Raw genomic sequence first — 21,631 nt, forward strand, 5'->3', positions numbered from 1 at the left:
GGCAGAAAGAGTTAGGGGGGGACCCCAGACCCATAGCGACCCCTTCCAGCCCCACAGATTCTCCCCCCCCCAAAAAAAACCCCTTCCAGGCCCCCTAAAATCACAGCCCCCCCCCTTCCATCTTTCCCACCTCGTAGCCACTTGGGGGGCCAAGAGGGGGCCCCACAACCCCCCCCCGCCCCATAGCGACCCCCCTGCCCCATAGCGACCCCCCCTGCCCCACAACCCCCCTCCCTGCCCCATAGCGACCCCCCCTGCCCCACAACCCCCCTCCCCTGCCCCATAGTGACCCCCCCTGCCCATAGCGACCCCCCCTGCCCCACAACCCCCCTCCCCTGCCCCATAGTGACCCCCATAGCCCCCCTCCCTGCCCCATAGCGACCCCCCCTGCCCCACAACCCCCTCCCCTGCCCCATAACCCCCCCCCCGCCCCATAGCGACCCCCCCACCTGAAGGGGAAGCCCCTGGTGGAGCCGTAGGCCACGCTGCCCCCCAGCGCCACCAGCTCCAGCCCAGCGCCGTGGGGCTCAGCCCGGCCCCGCTGCGGGCGCCCCAAACCTTCAGCACCTGCGGCAGCTTCACTGGAAAGGGGGGGACACAACAAAAAATACGGGTCAGGGGCCCCCCAAAACCCAATACAGACCCTCTAAAGCCCTCCAACCCCCCCAATCTCAATATAACCCCCCTAAACCCACTCAAAGCCCCCCCCCAGCCCCCAATAACCCCCTTAAGGCCCCCAAAAACCAATATAGATCCTCTAAAGCTCATTTAAAGCCCCCCAACCCCCCCAAAACCCAATATAACCCCCCTAAATGCCCCCCAAACCCACAATAACGCCCCTAAAGCCCCTCCAAACCCACTCAAAGCCCCCCTCAAATCCCCAATAACCCCCCTAAGGCCCCCCAAAAAACAATATAGATCCTCTAAAGCTCATTTAAAGCCCCCAATCCCCCCAAAACCCACAATAACCCCCCTAAATGCCCCCCAAACCCACAATAACCCCCCTAAAGCCCCTCCAAACCCACTCAAAGCCCCCCTCAAATCCCCAATAACCCCCTAAAGCCCCCCAAAAAACAATATAGATCCTCTAAAGCTCATTTAAAGCCCCCCAATCCCCCCAAAACCCACAATAACCCCCCTAAATGCCCCCCAAACCCATAATAACCCCCCTAAAGCCCCACCAAACCCACTCAAAGCCCCCCCCAAATCCCCAATAACACCCCTAAGGCCCCCCAAAAAGCAATATAGATCCTCTAAAGCTCTCTTAAAGCCCCCCCAAACCCAATATAGCCCCCCTAAATGCCCCCCAAACCCAATACAGACCCTCTAAAGCCCTCCAACCCCCCCAAAACCCACTATAATCCCCCTAAAACCCCTCCAAACCCACTCAAAGCCCCCCCCAAATCCCCAATAACCCCCCTAAGGCCTCCCAAAAACCAATATAGATCCTCTAAAGCTCATTTAAAGCCCCCCAACCCCCCAAACCCCAATATAACCCCCCCCAAACCCCCAATAAGCCCCCCCATCCCTCACCCAGGACGGAGCCAGCGACGATCGCGTATCCCAGAACTTTGGTGATGAGGATTTTCAAGCAGGGAACTGTCGGGGGGTGGGGGTGTCAAAGGGTTATGAAGAGGGGTCCCAGGACCACCCCCCCCATAATAAAAAGCCACTTCCGCCCGACACCAAGATGGCGGCGCCGACTTCCGGCCCCCCCGGTGAGGGCACCCAACATGGCGCCGCCCACCCCCCCCACCCCCCCTCCCCGCACCGTGCAGGAGGTGGAGTCGCAGGCAGAGCTCCTCGAAGCAGGAATCGGGGACGAAGTAGGGCACGAGGAGAGGGCGCAGCGCCTCCATGGCGGCCATGAAGGGGAACGGCTGCCCCGGGTGGGGGCGGGAGGGGCGGGGAGGAAGGGAGAGAAAAGGCTTCCGGGTTCTCTGAGCGCTGATTGGCTGCGGCGGCACCGCGCATGCGCACAACCCCCTTTTTCTTTTTCCCGCGCGCGCGCGCTGATTGGCGGGAAAACACGGAGGCGGCGCATGCGCAGTGACGAGCGCCCGGGCGCCATGACACCCCCCCACCCACCCCCTTCCGTCTCTTTTAGGGTTCAACGACGCGTTTTTTTGAGGTAAAAAGCGGCCTTTTTGGGGGTCGGAAGGGCCGTTGAGGCCCAACCAGGCGATTATGGGGGTTAAACCGATTTTTTTGAGGGCAGACCGGGCTATTTTGGGGTCAAAATGGCCATTTTCGAGTAAAAAAAGCCCTTTTTGAGGCAAAACAGCTCTTTTTGGGACAAAATACCCCTTTTTGAGGGCAAAAAACCCTATTTTGAGGATGAAATGTCTGTTTTTGGTGAGCGCAGCCTATTTTTGGTTCAAACAGGGATATTTTGGGGGTTAAACAGACCTTTTGGGGTCAAACCAGGCTATTTTGCGGTCAAAATGGCCATTTTGGAGTAAAACCAGCCCTTTTTGAGGCCAAAATGTCCGTTTTGAGTGAAAACAGCCACTTTGGCGTTCAAAAAATGCCATTTTGGGGTTTAAATTGATCTATTTTGAGGGGAAAATGGCCATTTTAGAGGAAAACAGCTAATTTTGAGGCCAAAGTGTCCGTTTTGAGTGAAAGCAGCCACTTTTGGGTTCAAACAGGGCTATTTTGGGGGTTAAATTGAACTTTTTGGAGTCAAAATAGCCATTTTGGAGTAAAACAGCCCATTTTGAGGCCAAAGCCACCAATTTCGGGTTCAAACAGGGCTATTTCAGGGCTTAAACCAACGTTTTTGGGGTCAGACGAGGCTATTTTGGGGTCAAAATGGCCATTTTGGAGTACAACAGCCCATATTTTAGCCCGAAGTGTTGATTTTGAGTGAAAGCAGCCGATTTTGGGTTCAACGGGGCTATTTTGGGGCTTAAAACGACCTTTTTTTGGGTCAAAATGGCCATTTTGAAGTAAAACAGCCCATATTTTAGCCCAAAGTGTCTATTTTGGGTAAATGCAGCCCATTTTGGTTTCAAACAGGGCTATTTTGGGGGTTAAACCGACTTTTTTTGGGTCAAAATAACCATTTTGGAGTAAACCAGCCCATTTTGAGGTGAAAGTGTCTGTTTTGAGTGAAATCCACCAATTTTGGGTTCAAAGGCGGCCAGTTTTGGTATTAAACAGACCTTTTAGGGGTGAAAAAGGCCATTTTGGAGTAAAACCAGCCCTTTTTTGTGTCAAAACAGCCTTTTGTGGGGCCAAAATGTCCGTTTTGAGTGAAAGCAGCCACTTTTGGGGTTCAAAAAAGGCCATTTTTTGGTATTAAGCTGACCTATTTTGAGGTAAGAATGGCCATTTTGGAGTAAAACAGCCCATATTTTAGCCCAAAGTGTCAATTTTGAGTGAAAGCAGCTAATTTTGGGTTCAAACAGGGCCTTTTTGGGGCTATAACTGACATTTTGGGGCAGATCGGGCTATTACGTAGTCAAAATGGCCATTTTGGAGTAAAACCAGCCCTTTTTTTGTGTCAAAACAGCCCTTTTGGGGGCAAAACAGCCTTTTGTGGGGCCAAAATGTCCGTTTTGAGTGAAAGCAGCCACTTTGGGGCTCAAAAAAGGCCATTTTTGGGTTCAAACTGGTTTATTTTGGCGTCAAAATGGTCATTTGGAAGTAAAACAGTCCATATTTTATCCCAATGTGTCAATTTTGAGTGAAAGAAGCCAATTTTGGGATCAAACAGGGCCATTTGGGGGCTATAACCGACCTTTTTGGGGGCAGATCAGGCTATTTTGGAGTCAAAATGGCCATTTTGAAGTAAAACAGCCCATATTTTAGCCCAAAGTGTCGATTTTGAGTGAAAGCAGCTGATTTGGGGTTCAATCAGGGCCAATTCTGGGCTTAAACCGATGTTTTTAGGATCAGACCAGGCTATTTTGGGGTCAAAATGGCCATTTTTAGAGTAAAAACAGCCCATTTTGAGGCCAAAGTCTCTGTTTTGGGTTCAAACAGGGCCATTTTGGGGCTTAAACTGACCTTTTTAGGTTCAAAAATGGCGATTCTGGAGTAAAACCAACCCATTTTGGAGTAAAACAGCACATTTTTGGGCAAAGCAGCCCATTTGGGGGCCGAAGTGCCAATTTTGGGTTCAAACAGGGCCATTTTGGGGCCCAAGCAGCCTTTTTAAGGCAATATCAGCCATTTGGGGGTCAAATTTGCTGATTCAGGGGTGAAACTAACCATTTTGGGGGCAAAATAGCCATTTCAGGATAAAAAACAGCTGATTCTGATTAACGTGGGGTTAAAAACCTCTTTTTCGGTCCAAGGAGCCACATTGGGGGTCAAAGCAGTTTTATTTTTTGCATCAAAGTGGTGATTTTGGGGTAACAGGCTCACTCTTGGGATGAAAACAAGACCATTTGGGGGGTCAAAGTGGCTATTTTCAGTGAAACCGGGTTATTTTGAGCATCAAAATGGTCTTTTGGGGGTAAAACGCAATGATTTTTGGTCAGACAAGTCCGTTTTGGAGTAAAACCAATTTACTTTAGCACCAAACTGGCTCTTTTGGGGTCAAACTGGTTTATTTTGGGGGTCACACAGCCCATTTTGGGGTCAAACCGGCCCGTTCTGGGTTCTCCGTGCTCTCCACGTCCAAGGGGGATCGAAACTCCTCCGACTCCATCCCCGCGGACGACAACAGCCGATTTCGGGGTGCAACGCGTCGATTTTGGGGTCACGCTCTCCCATTTTGGCCACTTCTGGCTCCAACTTGCCCACAACGGGGTCCAAGGAGCCCGTTTCGGGGTCAAAGGCGTCGTTTTTGGATCAAACGCGGCTCCCGCTGCGTCCGTGAGGCGACTGCTGGGAAAGAAAAACGAGTTACGAGACCAAACTCCCCACCGGACCCCAAAATTACCCCTCGCACCCCCAAAATTGCCTCTTGTCCCCCCCGCTCAGGGGCCAGCCCCACAGTTGGGGGGCGGCCCATGGTTCGGGGGGGTCGCTCTGGCATGGGGTCACTGTGGGGGGGCCACGGGGCGCCCCACAAATCCAAGGACCATGCGGGGATCCCCGCCAAAGCCCCCCAAAGCGCCTCCCTCCCCCCTACCTGCCTGGTCCTGCTCTGTCAACGCCGGCTCCATCACATCCGGCACCGAATCCCGAGGAAACCTGGAAAATGGGGTCGCAGGGGGTGGTTTTAGGCTCCCTGGAGGTCCCAGATTCGGATCTCTGGATTTGGGGGGCACAGGGGGGTCATTTTGGGGTCCTCCTGGGCTTTTGGGGTGGCGATATTGGGGTCCGAGTGGGTTGCGGGCTGCGGTTTGGGGCGTCTGAGGGTGGATTTAGGGGCTTTGTGAGGGGAATCTGGGGGTCCCCGTGGGCCCAGAGTGGTCTGAGGTCCTTGAGGGTGGGGGATTTAGGGGTCCCCGTGGCTTTGGGGGGGTCCCAGGGGGTGTTTTTGGGGTGCCCCCCCCCCTCCTTTGCCCTCAGCCCTTTGCGCCTGATCAGCCCCCGGGGGGCGGGGCCTCAGCCCGCGCAGGACGCGGGGGCGGGGCCTCCCGCGGGGTCAGGTGACACGCATGGGTCATCAATGGGCGGGGGGCGTGACCAACGTAAGTTATGAATGGGTGTGGGCGTGGCCAACGTTAGTTATGAATGGGAGTGGGCGTGGCTTGCGGCTTAGGGGCGTGGCCTCACACAAAGCCATTTTGGGTCCATTAAAGGCCATTTTGGGGCCTGTGCGATGTTATTTTCCTCAATTTTGGGGCCCCTTGAGCCATTTTAAAGCAGTTTGGGAGCCCTGAAGCTCTTTTGGAGCCACTCGGGGCCAGTTTTAGGGCCACTTAGGGCAATTTCTATGCCCTGGGGCTGTCTTGGGATCATTTTTAGCCCATTTGGGGTCATTTCAAGGAACCCGGGAGCCATTTTGATCCGTTTTAGCCTGGTTTTGGGGTCACTCACCGCGGTCGGTGGGGGGCGTCACGGCCTCAAGGTCACTGGCACGTCCTGGAGCAGCAAAACCAGGGATGTCACCAGCGCCCCCCGAGCACCTACAGATCCCCCCCACACCTATAGATCCCCTAAAGGTGCCACAGACACCCCCCAGAGCCACTATAGATCCCCTCGAGCACCCTATAGACCCCCTAAAGACCAACCTCGAGCCCCTCAGGACCCTATAGGTGCTCCAGAGCCCCCTGTGGATGCCACAGAGACCCTCACGAGCCTACTATATCCCCTACAGAACCTCCCAGATCCCCTATAGGCGCCCCCCAGGACCTATAGAACCCCTATAGCCCCCCAGCCAACAGCGCCTGTACCCCAGGCATGAACCAGTAGGAGGCACTGGGCCGTACTGGGATGAACTGGGAGCGGCCACTCTGCCCCCACCTGATTGGGGTCTCGGGCCATCGACCGGCCCTGCCCCTGCCCAAGAGGTGGGGGCTGCCCCCCCCACTGGTTTATACTGGTCCGTACTGGACCTTATTGGTCTAGAAGTGATCCGTACTGATACATACCAGTCTATACTGGTTTGTACTGGTCACTCTATGCTGAACTGTACCACCACATGCAATTCCATACTGGTTTATACTGGTCTACAATTGCCCTTGCAAGGCTCCACTGGTTCGTACCTCCTCATACTGGTTTATGCTGGTCCGTAGAGATCCATACAGGTCTGCAGTGCTCCATATTAGTCCATACTGGTTTATACTGGTCCATACTGGTCCGCATCTGCTCTGCGCCAGCACCGGGGCCTGGGTGCCTGCGCGATGACGTCATGTCCTGGGGGGTGTGGGGGAGGGTGAGGACACTTCCCAGCGTCTCCCAGTTTGGACCTGAGCCCTCCCAGTCCAGCCCAGTGAACGCCTGCCCTCTCCCAGTTACCCCCTTTCAAATCCATCCCCTCCACTTCCGCCCCAAACCGGAAGTCAACCCCCCACCACGTGGCCGCACCGGAAGCGCTCAGGGAAGGGCTTTGGGGAAGGGGAAACCTGTTTTGGGGTGCAGGATCGGCTCCACAGTCAAGTTTTTTAGGGTCCCAACCCCAGGATTTGAGGCCCTTGGAAGCTTTTTGGGGCTCCCTGTTCATTTTTGGGGCCCCCTCCCCATTTTTTAGGGTCTCCAACATCGCTTTTGCCACCCCACGGTCCATTTTCGGCCTCCCCACCTCAGGATTCGCGGCTCCCCGGCGATTCCTGCAGCTCCCAGCGTTGCTTTCGGGGCTCCCTTCTCAATTATTAGGGCCCCCAGCTCAATTTTGGGCCTCCCTATCCATTTTTGCGGCTTCAAGCTCAGATTTTGCTCCCCGCCACGGCCCATTCTGGGGTCTCTTTCCCATTTCTGGGCTCTCCCGCTCATCTTTTCGCTCAAATACCCATTTTTGTCTCCCTAAGCTCACTCACGCCTCACCCTGCCCACTTCTGGCGTCCCTAAGTTTACTTCTGGGACTCCATTATCCATTTTCAGTGTCCCCAACGCATCTTTTTGGGGCTCCCTCCCCCTCCTGGCGCCCTAGTTGACCTTTCCGAGCCATTTACACACTTCGAGGTCCCCTGTGTGGCTCTCGGGGCCCACCCCCACCGCCCTCTCCCCCCCCCTCAACCATCACTAACCTTCCCTCAAACCGCCTCCGCCGCCAACTGGGCCCTCCCGCTCCCGCGCCGGCCCTTATAAATCCTCTGGCCACGCCCCCTTCGCTGATTGGCTGCTGCGCTTAGGCCACGCCCACCCCAGCGATCACGTGTCTCGGCCACGTCCCCTCGCGTTTTGGCGCCAGCGGCGCGCGCCCCCCTCACGTTCCCGCCATTAAAAGTGGGGGGGGCCCTCACATCAGAGCCCCCCCCAGACCCCAAGGACCCCCCCAATTGCCTCAGAACACCCCTTAAAGACCCCGTGAAGCCCCCACCCCTTCCCAATCCGTGTCCCCCCAAAACGTACCCCCAGACCCCCCCGAACCCAAGGACCCCCCCCTCAACCCCCCAAAACACCCTGTGACCCCCCCTGCCCCCCCATCCCTCTGTGTCCCCCCAAAACACACCCCCAGACCCCCCCAAGGGGTCCCTGCACCCCCCCCAGACCCCAAGGACCCCCCCAAGCACCCCAAGGACACCCCATGGCCCCCCCAGACCCCAACGACCCCCCCAAGCCCCCCAAGGACCCCCCCAAAGACCCTGTGACACCCCATGCCCCCCCCCAAGAGGTTCCTGCACCCCCCCCAGACCCCAAGGACCCCCCCAAAGACCCTGTGACACCCCATTGCCCCCCCCAAGGGGTTCCTGCATCCCCCCAGATCCCAAGGACCCCCTCAAGGACCCCCCAAAGACCCTGTGACACCCCATGGCCCCCCCCAATCCCTCTGTGACCCCCCAGACCCCCCTTAGGGGGTCCCTGCCCCCCCCCCAAAACACCATCATCTCCAAACTCCGTGTTTATTCCCGATCGCAAACCCCGTGGCCAGTGAGGGGGGGGAAAGGAGGATTTGGGGTGCCCCCCCCCCCCCAATATCCATGCCCCCCCCCTCTTCCAAATACCCCCTTCCCTGGTCCTAGCCCCTTGCACCCCCCCGTACCCCAGTTTTAGGTAGGAATTGGTGGGGCTGGAGTGGGTTATTGAGGTTGGAGAGAACAGTGAATTTTTTTGGGGGGGGGGCAGTAGGTTTTGGGGGGAGCAGTGAGCTTGGGGGGGGGGTGTCCCTGGTGGCCTTTGGGGACACCCCCCCCCCAAAAAAATGGTGCCGATTCCCTCCAACCAAGCCCCTCACGCCCCCCCCACCCCGGTTTTAAGCAGGAATTGAGAGGTTTAATGTGGGGTTTGGGGCTTGGAGGAGAACAATGAGTTGAGGGGGGGTCTTTTTTTGGGGTGTCCCCCCCCCCAAAATTCAGAGCGGGGCGAGCTTGCAGTGACAAAGCTCCTTGTACATGAGGCGGCGCAGCTGGGGCATGTCCTGCTGCGAGAAGCTGAACGGCCTCCCCAGAGCCAAAAACTTGCAGTACTAGAGGGGGGGGGCAAAAAAAAAAGAGAAAGGGGGGTCAGCAATTTGGGGGGGGGTCCCCTTTATCACCCCCCCCACCCCCAGCCCCATCCCATAAGGATTTGGGGGAGCAAAAGCTCCCTAAACACCTCCCCCCCCCCCCAATCAGCCTCCCCCGCCATGTTATTTTGCCCCCCCCCATCCTTTAGACCCCCCCCAGCCCTCAGTGACCCCCTCCTAGACACCCCAAAAATGTGGCCCCCCCCAAACCTGAAGGACGAAGGCGCCGCAGTCGCTGTCGTTGTTCTGGCGGGCGACGTTCTGGGGCAAAAAGAGAGAAAAATGGGAAATATGAAAGTTTTTTTCTTTTTTGGGGGGGGGGGGGGGGGGGGGTAGGAGCAGAGAGTCCCCAGAGGGATTTGGGGAGGCCCAGGGAGTTTGGGGGGACCTGAGAGGGATCTGGGGGGGGTCCCAGGGAGTTTTAGGGGGACCTGAGAGGGATTTGGGGGGGTCCCGGGGAGTTTTGGGGGGACCTGAGAGTGATTTGGGGGGGTCCCAGGGAGTTTGGGGGGAACTGAGAGAGATTTGGGGACCCAAGGAGGATCTCAGGGGGGTCCCCAGAGGATGGGGGAGGGGGTTGTGGGGGTCCCCAAGCACTGGAGAGGAGCACAAGGAGTCCAGGGGGACCCCAGAGGGATTTGGGGGGACCCTAGGGGGACCCTAAAGGGGTTTGGGGGGGACCCAGGGGATCAGGGGGACCCCAGGAGGATCCTAAAGGGGTTTGGGGGGGTCCCAGGGGGATCCTAGAGGAGTTTGGGGGGACCCAGAGGATCAGGGGGACCCCAGCGAGATCCTAGACGGGTTTGGGGGGGACCCAGGGGATCAGGGGGACCCCAGGGGGATCCTAGAGGGGTTTGGGGGGACCCAGGGGATCAGGGGGACCCCAGGGGTTTTGGGGGGACCCCCGGGGGGGGTTCCTAGAAGCCAGGGCGCCCCCTCACCATCTTGAAGGCCCCTCGCCAGCCCTCGCGGAAGTCGGGGCGCTCCTTCTTGTCGGCCTCAGCCTGGAGGTACCGGCAGATGTGCTGGGGGGGAGAAAAAGGGGGTTCAGGGGGCGGGGCTCCATCAGGCCACGCCCCCTTTTCTTTGACCACGCCCCCTGAGACCCTGGGCACCCACATATTGGGGGGTCCCCATACCATTTGGGGGGGTCCCAGGGAGTTTTGGGGGGCATCCAAGGAGTTTTGGGGAGGACCCAAGGGTTTTGGGGGACACGAAGGAGGATCTGGGGGGGTCCCAGGGACTTTTATGGGGAATCCAAGGAGTTTTGGGGAGGATCCAAAGGTTTTGGGGGACCCGGAGGGGGATCCAGGGGGGTCCCCAAGGAGTTTGGGGGGGGGGAGAGGGACCCAGAGGGACCCTAGGAGGGTTTTGGGGGAACCCAGGTGTGGTTTGGGGGGGGATCCAGAAGGTTTTGGGGGGGTGGGGGGGAACCGTGGGTTTTGGGGGACACGAGGGGGATCTGGGGAGGTCCCCAGAGGATTTGGGGGGGGGGCCCAGGCATTAGAGGGGATCAGCATAGAGGGAGCTGGAGACCATGGGGGGCAACACCCCCCCCACAAGCTCCAGCTTGGTCCCGCCCACCACATAGGCCACGCCCCTTATGGCCTTGGCCACGCCCCCTCGGGCTCTGGCCACGCCCCCTGCCCCCTTAGGCACCAGCATAGAGGGGTCTGGGGTCCATGGGGGTTGAAACCCCCCCGCCCCTTGTGGCCACGCCCACCATGGAGACCACGCCCCCTCGTGGCCACGCCCCTTATTGCCTTGGCCACGCCCCCTCGGGCTCTGGCCACGCCCCCTCGAGCCCTGGGCACCAGCATAGAGGGGTCTGGGGGCCACAGGGATCAAGACCCCCCCCCCCCCAATTTGGCCCCCCCCCCCCCCAATAGGCCCCGCCCACCTTGGGGCAGCGGCGGTTGAGGGTGCGCTGGGAGTCGAAGTAGGTGATGCGGCGGCGGGCGACGTCCACGGCCACCAGCGACCAGTGAACCTCCAGGTGGATGGGGATGAGCAGCAGCTCCTTGCCGAAAATGTCCACCTGGGGGGCACGCACCTCGTTAGCCCCCCCCCTCATTAACCCCCCCTCCTCATTAACATCCCCCTCCTCGTTAAACCCCCTACTCCTCAACCCCCCCTCCTTATTAACCCCCTTCTCAATCCAGCCCTGCTCCCACATCCCCTCTCCTCTTACCCCCCCTCATTAACCCCATCTCATTAACACCCCTCCTCATTAACCCCCCTCATTAACTCCCCCTTCTCAAGCCCCCCTCCTCATCAACACCCCCTCCTCATCAACTCTTCCTGCTCATTAACCCCCTCCCCATTAACCCCCCCCATTAACTCCCCATCCTCATTAACCCTCTTCCTCATTAACCCCCCTCCCCAATAACCCCTTTCCTAATTAATCCTCCTCCTCATTTATTCCCCCTCCTCATTAACACCCCCTCCTCAGTCCAGCCCTGCTCCCACATCCCCTCCCCATTAACCCCCCATCTCATTAACCCCCATCTCATTAAGCCCCCCTCCTCATCAACACCCCCTCCTCATCAACACCCCCTCCTCATCAACACCCCCTCCCCATCAACACCCCCACCCTCATTAACCCCCCTTCTCATTACCCCTCTTCCTCAGTAACTCTCCTCCCCATTAACCCCCTTCCTAATTAATCCTCCTCCTCATTTATCCTCCTCCTCATTTATCCCCCTCCTCATTAACCCCCCCTCCTCATTAACCCCCCCTCCTCATTAACCCCCCCTCCTCATTAACCCCCCCTCCTCATTAACCTCTTTCTTCATTAACTCTCCTTCTCATTAACCCCCTCTCTTCACTAACTCCCCTCCCCATTAACCTTCTTCCTAATTAATCCTCCTCCTCATTTATTCCCCTCCTCATTAACCCCCCATCTCCATTAACCTCTTTCTTCACTAACTCTCCTTCTCATTAATCCCCTCTCCTCACTAACTCCCCTCCCCATTAACCTTCTTCCTAATTAATCCTCCTCCTCATTAACACCCCCCTCCTCATTAACAACCCCCTCCTCATTAACACCCCTCTCCTCATTAACACCCCCCTCCTCATTAACACCCCCCTCCCACATCCCCTTCCCTTTTACCCCCTCTCATTAACCCCCCCATTAACCTCCTTCCTCATTAACCCTCCTCCTCATTAACCCCCCATCTCATTAACCCCCTCCCCATTAACCCTCCTCCCCATTAACCCCCCTCCTCGTTAACCCCTCCTCGTTAACCCCCCTCCTCGTTAACCCCCCTCCTCGTTAACCCCCCTCCTCGTTAACCCCCCTCCTCGTTAACCCCCCTCCTCGTTAACCCCCCTCCTCGTTAACCCCCCTCCTCGTTAACCCCCCTCCTCGTTAACCCCCCTCCTCGTTAACCCCCCTCCTCGTTAACCCCCCTCCTCGTTAACCCCCCTCCTCGTTAACCCCCCTCCTCGTTAACCCCCCTCCTCGTTAACCCCCCTCCTCGTTAACCCCCCTCCTCGTTAACCCCCCTCCTCGTTAACCCCCCTCCTCGTTAACCCCCCTCCTCGTTAACCCCCCTCCTCGTTAACCCCCCTCCTCGTTAACCCCCCTCCTCGTTAACCCCCCTCCTCGTTAACCCCCCTCCTCGTTAACCCCCCTCCTCGTTAACCCCCCTCCTCGTTAACCCCCCTCCTCGTTAACCCCTCACGTTCTTGGTCCAGCGCTGCACCCCCTCGTAGCCCCTCGTGCGCAATTTATCGTAGAAGAAGCTGTTGAAGAAATGGACCTGGGGGGGGGGGCAGGACCCCCCCATATTCAGGTCAGGGGGCCCCCCTTTTATTTTGGGGGGGCGGGACCCCCCTGACCACCCCCACCCCTAATTATTTTGGGGACCCCCCCCACCTTGTCGGGCACGGCGTCCATCACCAGGTCCCCGTACATGTTCATCACCTGGGGGGGGGGAAGAAAATTGGGGTTCAGGGAGGAAACTGGGGGGAGAACCCCCCCCCAGGGACCCCCAAACCCCTCTGAGATCCCCCCAGGGACCCCCAAACCCCTCCCAGATGCCCCCAGGGACCCCCAAACCCTTCTCAGCTGCCCCCAGGGACCCCCAAATCCCTCTGAGATGCCCCCAGGGACCCCCAAACCCCTCTGAGATCCCCCAGGGACCCTCAAACCCCCCCAAGATGCCCTCAGGGACCCCCAACCCCCCCTGAGATGCCCCAGGGGTCCTCAAACTACTCCCAGGGACCCCAAACTGCTCCCAGATGCCCCCAGGGACCCCCAAACCCCTCCCAGATGCCCCCAGGGACCCCCAAACCCCTCTGAGATGCCCCCAGGGACCCCCAAACCCCTCCCAGATGCCCTCAGGGACCCCCAAACCCCCCTGAGATGCCCCCAGGGGTCCTCAAACTACTCCCAGGGACCCCCAAACTGCTCCCAGATGCCCACAGGGACCCCCAAACCCCTCCCAGATGCCCCCAGGGTCCCCCAAACCCCTCTGAGATGCCCCTAGGGACCCCCAAACCCCTCTGAGATGCCCCCAGGGTCCCCCAAACCCCCCCGAGATGCCCCCAGGGACCCCCAAACTGCTCCCAGGGACCCCCAAACCCCTCTGAGATGCCCACAGGGACCCTCAAACGCTTCCCAGATGCCCACAGGGACCCCCAAACCCCTCTGAGATGCCCCTAGGGACCCCCAAACCCCTCTGAGATCCCCCCAGGGACCCTTAAACCCCTCTGAGATCCCCCCAGGGACCCTCAAACCCCTCCCAGATGCCCTCAGGGACCCCCAAACCCCCCTGAGATGCCCCCAGGGGTCCTCAAACTACTCCCAGGGACCCCCAAACTGCTCCCAGATGCCCCTAGGGACCCCCAAAACCCTCTGAGATGCCCCCAGGGACCCCCAAACCCCTCTGAGATGCCCCCAGGGACCCTCAAACCTCTCACAGATGCCCCCAGGGACCCCCAAACCCCCCTGAGATGCCCTCAACTCCCCCCGGGGGACCCCCGAAATCCCCCCGAGGCCCCCCCCCAGACCTGGTCGTTGAGCCAGTTGGGCCCGTAGAGGGTCTGCAGGTCGTCCATGGTGAGGACGTGGCGCTTGTAGCTGACGCGGAAGCCTCGCAGCAGCGCGTTCCCGGGCAGCCGCTGGTACGACTGCATCAGCTGCTGGACCGAGGCCCGCCTGCGCGGCAGCCTCAGCGGGGGGCCCCCCAAAAACCCCCCTCTGCACCCCAAAACCCCCCCCTGCACCCCAAAAAACCCACCCTACGCCTCAAAAACCCCCCCTACGCCTCAAAAATCCCACCTCCCCCGCGAATTCTAGCACCTTATTCCAACCCCCCCCCCCCCCAACTTGGCAGCAGCAGCTCTGTGACCCCCCAAAATCCCCCCCGGCACCCCAAAACTGCCCCCCCACCTTTGGGGGGTGCTGAACTCCTGCTGGAAGATGTCCTCGAGCTTCTCCACCACCTCCTCGGCGCTGACGGGGATGAGGCTGCCGTAGGCCTGCAGGAACTCGTCCAGGATACCTGCGGGGCGTTCACTCTGGGCCCTAACGATGTCTCTGAACTCTAAACTTTAATAAACGCGTTCACTCTGGTCCCTAATGACGTCTCTTAATTCTAGACTTTAACTGAATCCGTTCACTCTGGGCCCTAACGATGTCTCTCAACTCTAGATTTTAATTGAACGTGTTCACTCTGGTCCCTAATGATGCCTCTTAACTCTGGATTTTAATTCAACGTGTTCACTCTGGTCCCTAATGATGCCTCTTAACTCTAGATTTTAATTGCACTCGTTCACTCTGGTCCCTAATGATGTCTCTTGACTCTAGATTTTAATTGAACTCATTCACTCTGGTCCCTAACGATGCCTTTTGGCTCTAGATCTTAATTAACCCCGTTCACTCTGATCCCTAACGACGCCTCTTAACTCTCAGGTTTTAATTAAACGCGTCCACTCTGGCCCCTAACGATGCCTCTCAACTCTAGGTTTTAATTGCACCCGTTCACCCTGGTCCCTAATGATGCCTCCTAGCTCTAGATTTTAATTGAACCCGTTCACTCTGGGCCCTAACGATGGCCTCAAGCCCCTTTCCTTAGTCACAGTCGTTTACTCTAGTACCTAACGATGCTTCTTAACTCTTAGATTTTAATTGAACCCGTTCACTCTGGTCCCTAACGATGCCTCTTAACTCTAAATTTTAATTAAGCTCGTTGCCTGTGGCCCCTAACGACGCCCCCACTCACTCTGGATGCAGGTGACGTGCTCCTCGCGCAGGGGGCTGCTCTGGGGGCCCCCCCGGATCGGGGGGTCGGCCTCGGGGTCCCCCTCGCCCCCCCCGGCCACGCTGCAGACGTTGCTGATCAGGATGGGGGCGGCGCCGCTGGGGGGGCTGGGGGGGCCCCCCACGCCGAAGCCGTTGGGGAGGGGGCCTAGAAAGAAAAAGAGAGGGGGGTGTGCTCAGGGGGACCCCAAAAATAGAGGCCCCCCCCCCTTTTTCATGGATTTAGGCCCCTCCTTACTCACCTTCCTCGCCCCCCCAGCCCGGGGGGGCCCCCCAGGCCCCCCCCGATCCCGGGGTCCCCCCCGAATTCCATCTCTCCGAAGTGGGGGGGGGGTGTGACGAGCGGCGGGGGGGGCAGCGCCAGTTGCGGGGGGGGGACCCCGAATTCCTCGGCATGGAGGGACCCCCCCACCCCTAAAATCTGAGGGGGGGGCAGCGGGGGGGGGGGGCAGCATCACCTCCCTCCTCCCCCCCCTCCCCCCGCCACCTCCTCGCTCCTCTTCGTCGGGGGATAACGAGGGGGGCGGGGGGGGTCGCCGCCGGGCCCCCCCCTTTTTTGCGGCCCCCCCTTTTCCAAGGGAAAGCCCAGGCCCCCCCCCTGGCGAAAAGCAGCATCCGCAGCGCCCGGAGAGCCCGGAGCCGGCGCCGGGGGTGGGGGGGGGGTTTGCGGCGAGGGGGGGGGACCCCGCCCCTCGATTTCAGGGAGACCCCCCCCACCCCGCGCCGCCGCCGCCCCCCCCCACGCCCCCCCCTTTCCTCCTCCTCCTCCTCCTCTTCTTCTTCAGCCTCGGGGGGGGGGGGGAGGAGGAGGGGGGGGCAGCGCCCAGGAGGGGGCCAAGGAGGGGTGGGGGGGGGGCGGGGAGGGGAAGGGGGGGGGAGACCCCCCAAAGGGGCTCGCGGCGAGGGAGGGAGAGGGGGGGCCCCTCGCGAGGACCCCCCGGCCCCCCCCCCCCACAGCTGACGGGCGGCCAGCGCCTCCTTCATGGCTCCTGGGGGGGGGGGGGGGGAACCCACAGTGACCCCCAAAATCACCCTTCTTGCCCCCCCAGCCCCCATTTGCCCCCCTAAAACCCCCTATTTGCCCCCCAAACCCACCCCTATTTGCTCCCCTTTTCCCCCCCAACACCCCATTTGCCCCCCCAAACTCCCTTTTTTCCCCCCCAGACCCCCTTTTCCCCTCCACATCACCCCCTTGCCCCCCACAACCCCCCTATTTGCCCCCCACACCCCCCTGCTTGCCCCCTACACCCCCCTGCTTGCCCCCTACACCCCCTTCCCCCCCACACACCCCCATTTGCCCCCCCAAACTCCCTTTTTGCCCCCGAAACGCCCCCTTGGGGCTCCCAACCCCTCTTTTTGGCCCCCAAACCCCTTACTTGCCCCCCCAAACCCCCTTCTGCCCCCCCAAACCCCCTATTTGCCCCCCCAAACCCCCTATTCGCCCCCCCAACCAACCCCTTTTCCCCCCCGAACCCCCTTTTCCTCCCCGAACCGACCCTTTATCTCCCCCCAAACCCCCTTTTCCCCCCCAAACCCCCTTCCCCCCCCCCCCAAAAGCCCTTTTTTTCCCTTCCCCCCCCCCCCATTCCCCGCTCACCCCCGGCTCCTCCACCACCACCTCCCGGGGCCGCCGGCGCCGCCCGATTGCGTCATCACGGCGCGACGCGCGCGAGGCCACGCCCCCTCGCGTTAAGCCCCGCCCACCTCGCTCTAGACCACGCCCCCTCGCTCACAGCACTTCCCCCCCCCACCATAGAGACCGTGGCGCCGCGGAGCATCATGGGATGGGGGTCTGGGGGGCCCGTGGGGGCGCGCGGCCGTGACGTCATCGGCAGGCGACGGCGCCGCGCGCGCGCCATGTTGGAGGCGCTGGTGGAGGGGGGCGCCGAGGGGCTGGTCCTGATCCGGGGTGCGGGGGAGGGGATCCCCGAGTCTGGTTTGGGGGGTCTAGGTGGGATGTGGGGTGCCCTAGGGCTGGTTTTGGGGGGCTGGGAGCTGGTTTTGGGGGGCTGAGGGGGCACTTGGGGGGTCTAGGTGGGATGTGGGGTGCCCTAGGGCTGGTTTTGGGGGGCTGGGGGCTGGTTTTGGGGGGCTGGGGGGGGACTTGGGGGGTCTAGGTGGGATGTGGGGTGCCCTAGGGCTGGTTTTGGGGGGCTGGGGGCTGGTTTTGGGGGGCTCACAGTGTCCCCCCCCTCAGACAATGCCGCCTGCGAGGGGCGCAGCCTCCTCAGAGCCTTCGCCTGCGCCGCCGCCCGGAGGTTGGGGGGCTACGGGGGGCTATAAGGGCGCTATAGGGGCTATAGGGTGGCTAAGGGGCACTATGGGAGGCTATAGGGTGGCTATGGGGTGCTGTAAGGGTGCTATAAGGGGGTTATGGGGCGCTATAAGGGCGCTATGGGGGGCTATAGGGTGCCTGTGGGGGCCTGTGGGGCACTATAAGGATGCTGTGAGGGGCTATAGGGTGCCTATGGGATGCTATAAGGGGGCTATGGGGCTCTATGGGGTGCTAAAAGGGGGCTGTGGGGTGCTATAAGGGGTCTATAGAGTGCCTATGGGATGCTATGGGGTACTGTAAGGATGCTATGAGGGGCTATAGGGTACCTATGGGATCCTATAAGGTGGCTATAGGGCTTTATGGGGTGCCGTAAAGGGGCTATGGGGTGCTATAAGGGGGTTATAGGGTGCCTATGCGGTGGTATGGGGCACTATGAAGATGATATAAAGGGGCTATAGGGTGCCTATGGGATCCTATAAGGGAGCTATGGGGCTCAATAGGGTGCTATAAGGGGGCTATGGGGGGCTATAGGGTGCCTATGGGGGCCTGTGGGGCACTATAAGGATGCTATGAGGGGCTATGGGGTGCCTATGGGATCCTATAAGGGGGCTATGGGGCTCTTTGGGGTGTTATAAGGGGGTTATGGGGGGCTATAAGAGTTTTATGGGGGTCTATAGGGTGCCTATGGGGGCCTATGGGGCACTATAAGGATGCTATGGGGGGCTATAGGGTGTCTATGGGGTGCTATAAGGGGGCTATATGGTGTCTATGGGATGCTGTAAAGGAGTTATCGGGCTCTATGAGGTGCTATAAGGGTGTTATGGGGGTCTATAGGGGAGTTATGAGGGCACTATGGGGTGCTATAAGGGGTCTATAGAGTGACTATGGGATGCTCTAAGGGGGCTATGGGGGGCTATAAGGTGCCTATAGGATGCTATAAGGGGACTGTGGGGCTCTATGGGGTGCTATAAGGGGGTTATGGGGATCTATAGGGGGGTTATGAGGGCTCTATGGGGTGCTATAAGGGGTCTATAGGATGCCTACGGGGTGCTATGGGGCTCTTTGGGGTGCTATAGGGGGGTTACGAGGGCACTATGGGGTGCTATAAGGGGCTTATGGGGCGCTATGGGGGGCTATAGGGTGCCTATGGGGCACTATAAGGGTGCTATAGGGGGGCTATAGGGCGCTATAGGGTCTCTGCCCCATAGGCAGGAGCCGGTGCAGCTGCTGCTGCTGGAGGCGCCGCGAGCGCAGTTCGAGGCCGGGCTGAGCCCCGACATCACACGCTGGTGAGACCCCCCCCAAAACCCCTTGGGACCCCCCCCGGGACCCCCCAAACCCCAGGGACCCCCCAAACCCCAGGGACCCCCCCTTGGGACCCCCCCCAAACCCCAGAGACCCCCCCAAAACCCCAGGGACCCCCCTGGGACCCCCCAAACCCCCTTGGGACGCCCCCAGAGACCCCCCCCAAACCTCAAGGACCCCCCCAGAGACCCCCCCAAAACCCCCGAGGCCCCCCCAAACCCCAGGGACCCCCCACCCCGGACCCCCCCAAACCCCAGAGACCCCCCAAAACCCCAGGGACCCCCCCGGGACCCCCCAAACCCCCTTGGGACCCCCCCAGAGACCCCCCCCAAACCTCAAGGACCCCCCCAGAGACCCCCGAAAACCCCCGAGGCTCCCCCAAACCCCAGGGACCCCCCCTTGGGACCCCCCCAAACCCCAGAGACCCCCCAAAACCCCAGGGACCCCCCCTGGGACCCCCCAAGCCCCCTTGGGACCCCCCCCAAAACCCCAGAGACCCCCCCCAAACCCCAGGGACCACCCCCAGAGACCCCCCCAAACCCCAGGGACCCCCCGGGCCCCCCCCAACCCCCCTGGGACCCCCGCCAAAACCCCAGGGACCCCCGCCCGGGACCCCCCAAACCCCAGGGATCCCCCCGAAATCCCCCCCAGGATCCCCTCGGGGACCCCCAAGCCCCAGGACCGCCCCCCAGACACCCCCAATCCCCTCCCAGGGACCCCTAACCCCCACCCAGGACCCCCCAAAACCCTCAAGGATCCCCCCAAGACCAAGGGACCCCCCCAAACCCCTCCATATCCCCCCTTTTTGCCCCCCCGACCCCCCTTTTTGACCCCCACCCCCTTTTTTTTTACCCCCCCCCTCCAAGGTTCCAGGTGCTGGAGGGGTTCCCGGACCCCCTAGGCTGGGGGGGGGGGCCCCCAATAGATGTGGGGGGGGCTGCTGGGGGGGTCAGCGCCCCCCAAAAATCCCTCCAAGCTGCTTCTGCTGGATTCGCTGAGCTGGCTCCTCCTTCGCCTGCCCCCCCCTCAAATTGGGGGGGTCCTGAGGGCCCTGCTGGGGGGGGGGCACCCCAAAAACGGTGAGGGGGGGGCAAAGAAGGGGGTGGGGGGGTAAAAAAATGGGGTGGGGGGTTAGAAAATGGGGAGGAGCCCCCCATATGGGGTCCAGGACACCCCAGTTCCTGCCCCCCCCCCCAAATTTAGAGTCCAGGACCCCCCCAATTTTGGGGTCCCCCCCTTTTTTTAGGGTGCCCCCCCCGCGTGGTGGCGCTGCTGCACGAGGACCTGCACCCCCCGTCGCTGCTGGGGGCTCTGGGGGGGCTCGCGGCCACCCAGCTGCGACTCGGGGGGGCCCCCCCACCCCAAAAATTATTGGGGGGCCACCCAGGGACCCCCCAACACCGCGTCCTGAGCATCCGCAGCCGCCCCCGGAGGGGGGGACCCTGCGAGACGGTGAGGGGGGGTGAACCCCAAAATTGGGGGGGGTCTTGGGCCTTAAATTGGGGGGGGGGGCTGGAATTGGGGGGGTCCTGGAGTCCAAATTGGGGGGTCCTAGAGTCTAAATTGGGGGGGGGGGCCAGGAATTGGGGGGGTCCTGGAGTCTAAACTGGGGGGGGGGGCTGGAATTGGGGGGGTCCTGGAGTCTAAACTGGGGGGGGGGGCTGGAATTGGGGGGGTCCTGGAGTCTAAATTGGGGGGGGGGGGGCAGGAATTGGGGGGGTCCTGGAGTCTAAACTGGGGGGGGGGGCTGGAATTGGGGGGGTCCTGGAGTCTAAACTGGGGGGGGGGGGCTGGAATTGGGGGGGTCCTGGAGTCTAAATTGGGGGGGGGGGGCTGGAATTGGGGGGGGTCCTGGAGCCCCTATGTGGGGGGACTGAGGTTTGGGGTGTCCCCCCCCCAGGTTGAAGCCTTCACCCCCCTCCCCGATGGGTCCCTGGGCCCCCCCCCGGTTTTGGGGGCCCCCCCCCGCGCCGCCCCCCCTCCTCGAGGATTTGGGGGTCCCCGCCCCCCCCCCGCCCCCCCCCTCACCTTCCGCCTGCGCCTCTCACCTGCGGAACGAGCCGCCCGGGCGGCTGCGCCCCCCCCGTACCTGCACAGGTGAGACCCCCAGTTCATCCCAGTGCCCCCCTTCACCCTGTACCTGCACAGGTGAGAGCCCCAGTGCCCCCCAGTCCCCTCCCAGTTCATCCCAGTGCCCTCCAGTCCCCTCCCAGTTCATCCCAGTGCCCCCCAGTCCCCTCCCAGTTCATCCCAGTGCCCTCCAGTCCCCTCCCAGTTCATCCCAGTGCCCCCCAGTCCCCTCCCAGTTCATCCCAGTGCCCTCCAGTCCCCTCCCAGTTCATCCCAGTGCCCCCCAGTCCCCTCCCAGTCCCCTCCCAGTGCCCCCAGTCCCCTCCCAGTCCCCTCCCAGTGCCCCCAGTCCCCTCCCAGTGCCTCCCAGTCACTCCAGTCCCCCCCCCCAGGCCATCATCGCTGCTCCAGCCCCTGCCCCCCCCCGAAGACGAAGACCCTGATGATGACCTGGACGTGTGACCCCCCCCCCCACCTTACATAAATCCTCCCAGTAAACCCAGTGCTCCCAGTGCCGCCTGCTTACTGGGATGGACTGGGAAGGGGATTGGGGGGGCACTGGGAGGGGATTGGGGGGGCACTGGGAGGGATTGAAGGTTACTGGAGGGGGTTGGGAGCCGCTGGGATGGTACTGGGAGCCACTGGGAGGGGACTGGGAGCCACTGGGAGGGGACTGGGAGCACTGGGAGGGGACTGGGATGTACTG

General features: G+C 60.9%; 3 protein-coding genes and 1 long non-coding RNA gene across 11 annotated transcripts; 1 reads left to right on the plus strand and 3 right to left on the minus strand.

Annotated features, from left to right (window-relative positions):
- Positions 1-441: 441 nt before the first annotated feature.
- Positions 442-1,897, minus strand: MPDU1 (mannose-P-dolichol utilization defect 1; the record flags this gene model as incomplete). The annotated part of the gene is made up of 3 exons (XM_069882489.1): positions 1,772-1,897; positions 1,534-1,599; positions 442-581 (listed from the first exon to the last, which is right to left on the minus strand). Coding segments are annotated over exons 1-3 (303 nt in total), but the record flags the coding sequence as incomplete, so codon positions are not given.
- A 2,426-nt stretch (positions 1,898-4,323) lies between these two features.
- Positions 4,324-7,671, minus strand: LOC138734679 (uncharacterized). Of its 4 annotated transcripts, none has more exons than XR_011339608.1 (5): positions 7,590-7,671; positions 6,609-6,759; positions 5,941-5,985; positions 5,091-5,148; positions 4,324-4,836 (listed from the first exon to the last, which is right to left on the minus strand). It is a non-coding gene; the product is annotated as an uncharacterized lncRNA (long non-coding RNA). The 4 variants fall into 4 exon arrangements; XR_011339609.1 differs by having other exon boundaries at positions 4,324-4,839; XR_011339606.1 differs by having other exon boundaries at positions 5,087-5,148.
- A 720-nt stretch (positions 7,672-8,391) lies between these two features.
- SENP3 (SUMO specific peptidase 3) lies at positions 8,392-16,926 on the minus strand. Its single transcript, XM_069882448.1, has 11 exons — positions 16,873-16,926; positions 15,518-16,264; positions 15,238-15,423; positions 14,406-14,517; positions 14,024-14,171; positions 12,888-12,935; positions 12,694-12,771; positions 10,908-11,045; positions 9,949-10,032; positions 9,218-9,268; positions 8,392-8,968 (listed from the first exon to the last, which is right to left on the minus strand). The coding sequence occupies exons 2-11, from the start codon at positions 15,669-15,671 to the stop codon at positions 8,855-8,857; spliced, it is 1,113 nt and encodes a 370-aa protein (XP_069738549.1). The 5' UTR covers positions 15,672-16,264; positions 16,873-16,926; the 3' UTR covers positions 8,392-8,854.
- Positions 16,927-17,110: 184 nt separating this feature from the next.
- LOC138734684 (elongator complex protein 5-like) lies at positions 17,111-21,424 on the plus strand. 5 transcript variants are annotated; one of them, XM_069882462.1, is made up of 7 exons: positions 17,118-17,184; positions 17,473-17,533; positions 18,759-18,839; positions 19,722-19,934; positions 20,102-20,307; positions 20,756-20,952; positions 21,318-21,424. In XM_069882462.1, the coding sequence occupies exons 1-6, from the start codon at positions 17,133-17,135 to the stop codon at positions 20,758-20,760; spliced, it is 618 nt and encodes a 205-aa protein (XP_069738563.1). In that variant the 5' UTR covers positions 17,118-17,132; the 3' UTR covers positions 20,761-20,952; positions 21,318-21,424. The 5 variants fall into 5 exon arrangements, with proteins under 5 accessions (XP_069738562.1, XP_069738563.1, XP_069738560.1 ...); XM_069882461.1 differs by lacking the exon at positions 17,473-17,533 and having other exon boundaries at positions 17,111-17,184; XM_069882459.1 differs by lacking the exon at positions 20,756-20,952.
- Positions 21,425-21,631: the final 207 nt, after the last annotated feature.

Source organism: Phaenicophaeus curvirostris, unplaced genomic scaffold (assembly GCF_032191515.1).
Source record: "Phaenicophaeus curvirostris isolate KB17595 unplaced genomic scaffold, BPBGC_Pcur_1.0 scaffold_153, whole genome shotgun sequence".
NCBI classification, from domain to species: Eukaryota; Metazoa; Chordata; class Aves; order Cuculiformes; family Cuculidae; genus Phaenicophaeus; species Phaenicophaeus curvirostris.

Excerpts from the sequence above, each read along its gene's own strand:
- SENP3 (XM_069882448.1), bottom strand. The coding sequence starts at position 15,671 with ATGCCGAGGAATTCGGGGTCCCCCCCCCGCAACTGGCGCTGCCCCCCC. Across the intron at positions 12,772-12,887 it reads TGGACGCCGTGCCCGACAAG|GTCCATTTCTTCAACAGCTT; the intron begins GTGGGGGGGGTC and ends CCCCCCCCCCAG. Across the intron at positions 11,046-12,693 it reads TGCAGCGCTGGACCAAGAAC|GTGGACATTTTCGGCAAGGA; the intron begins GTGAGGGGTTAA and ends CGTGCCCCCCAG.
- LOC138734684 (XM_069882459.1), top strand. The coding sequence starts at position 17,133 with ATGTTGGAGGCGCTGGTGGAGGGGGGCGCCGAGGGGCTGGTCCTGATC. Across the intron at positions 17,534-18,758 it reads GCCTGCGCCGCCGCCCGGAG|GCAGGAGCCGGTGCAGCTGC; the intron begins GTTGGGGGGCTA and ends TCTGCCCCATAG. Across the intron at positions 20,308-21,317 it reads GGGGGGGACCCTGCGAGACG|GCCATCATCGCTGCTCCAGC; the intron begins GTGAGGGGGGGT and ends CCCCCCCCCCAG.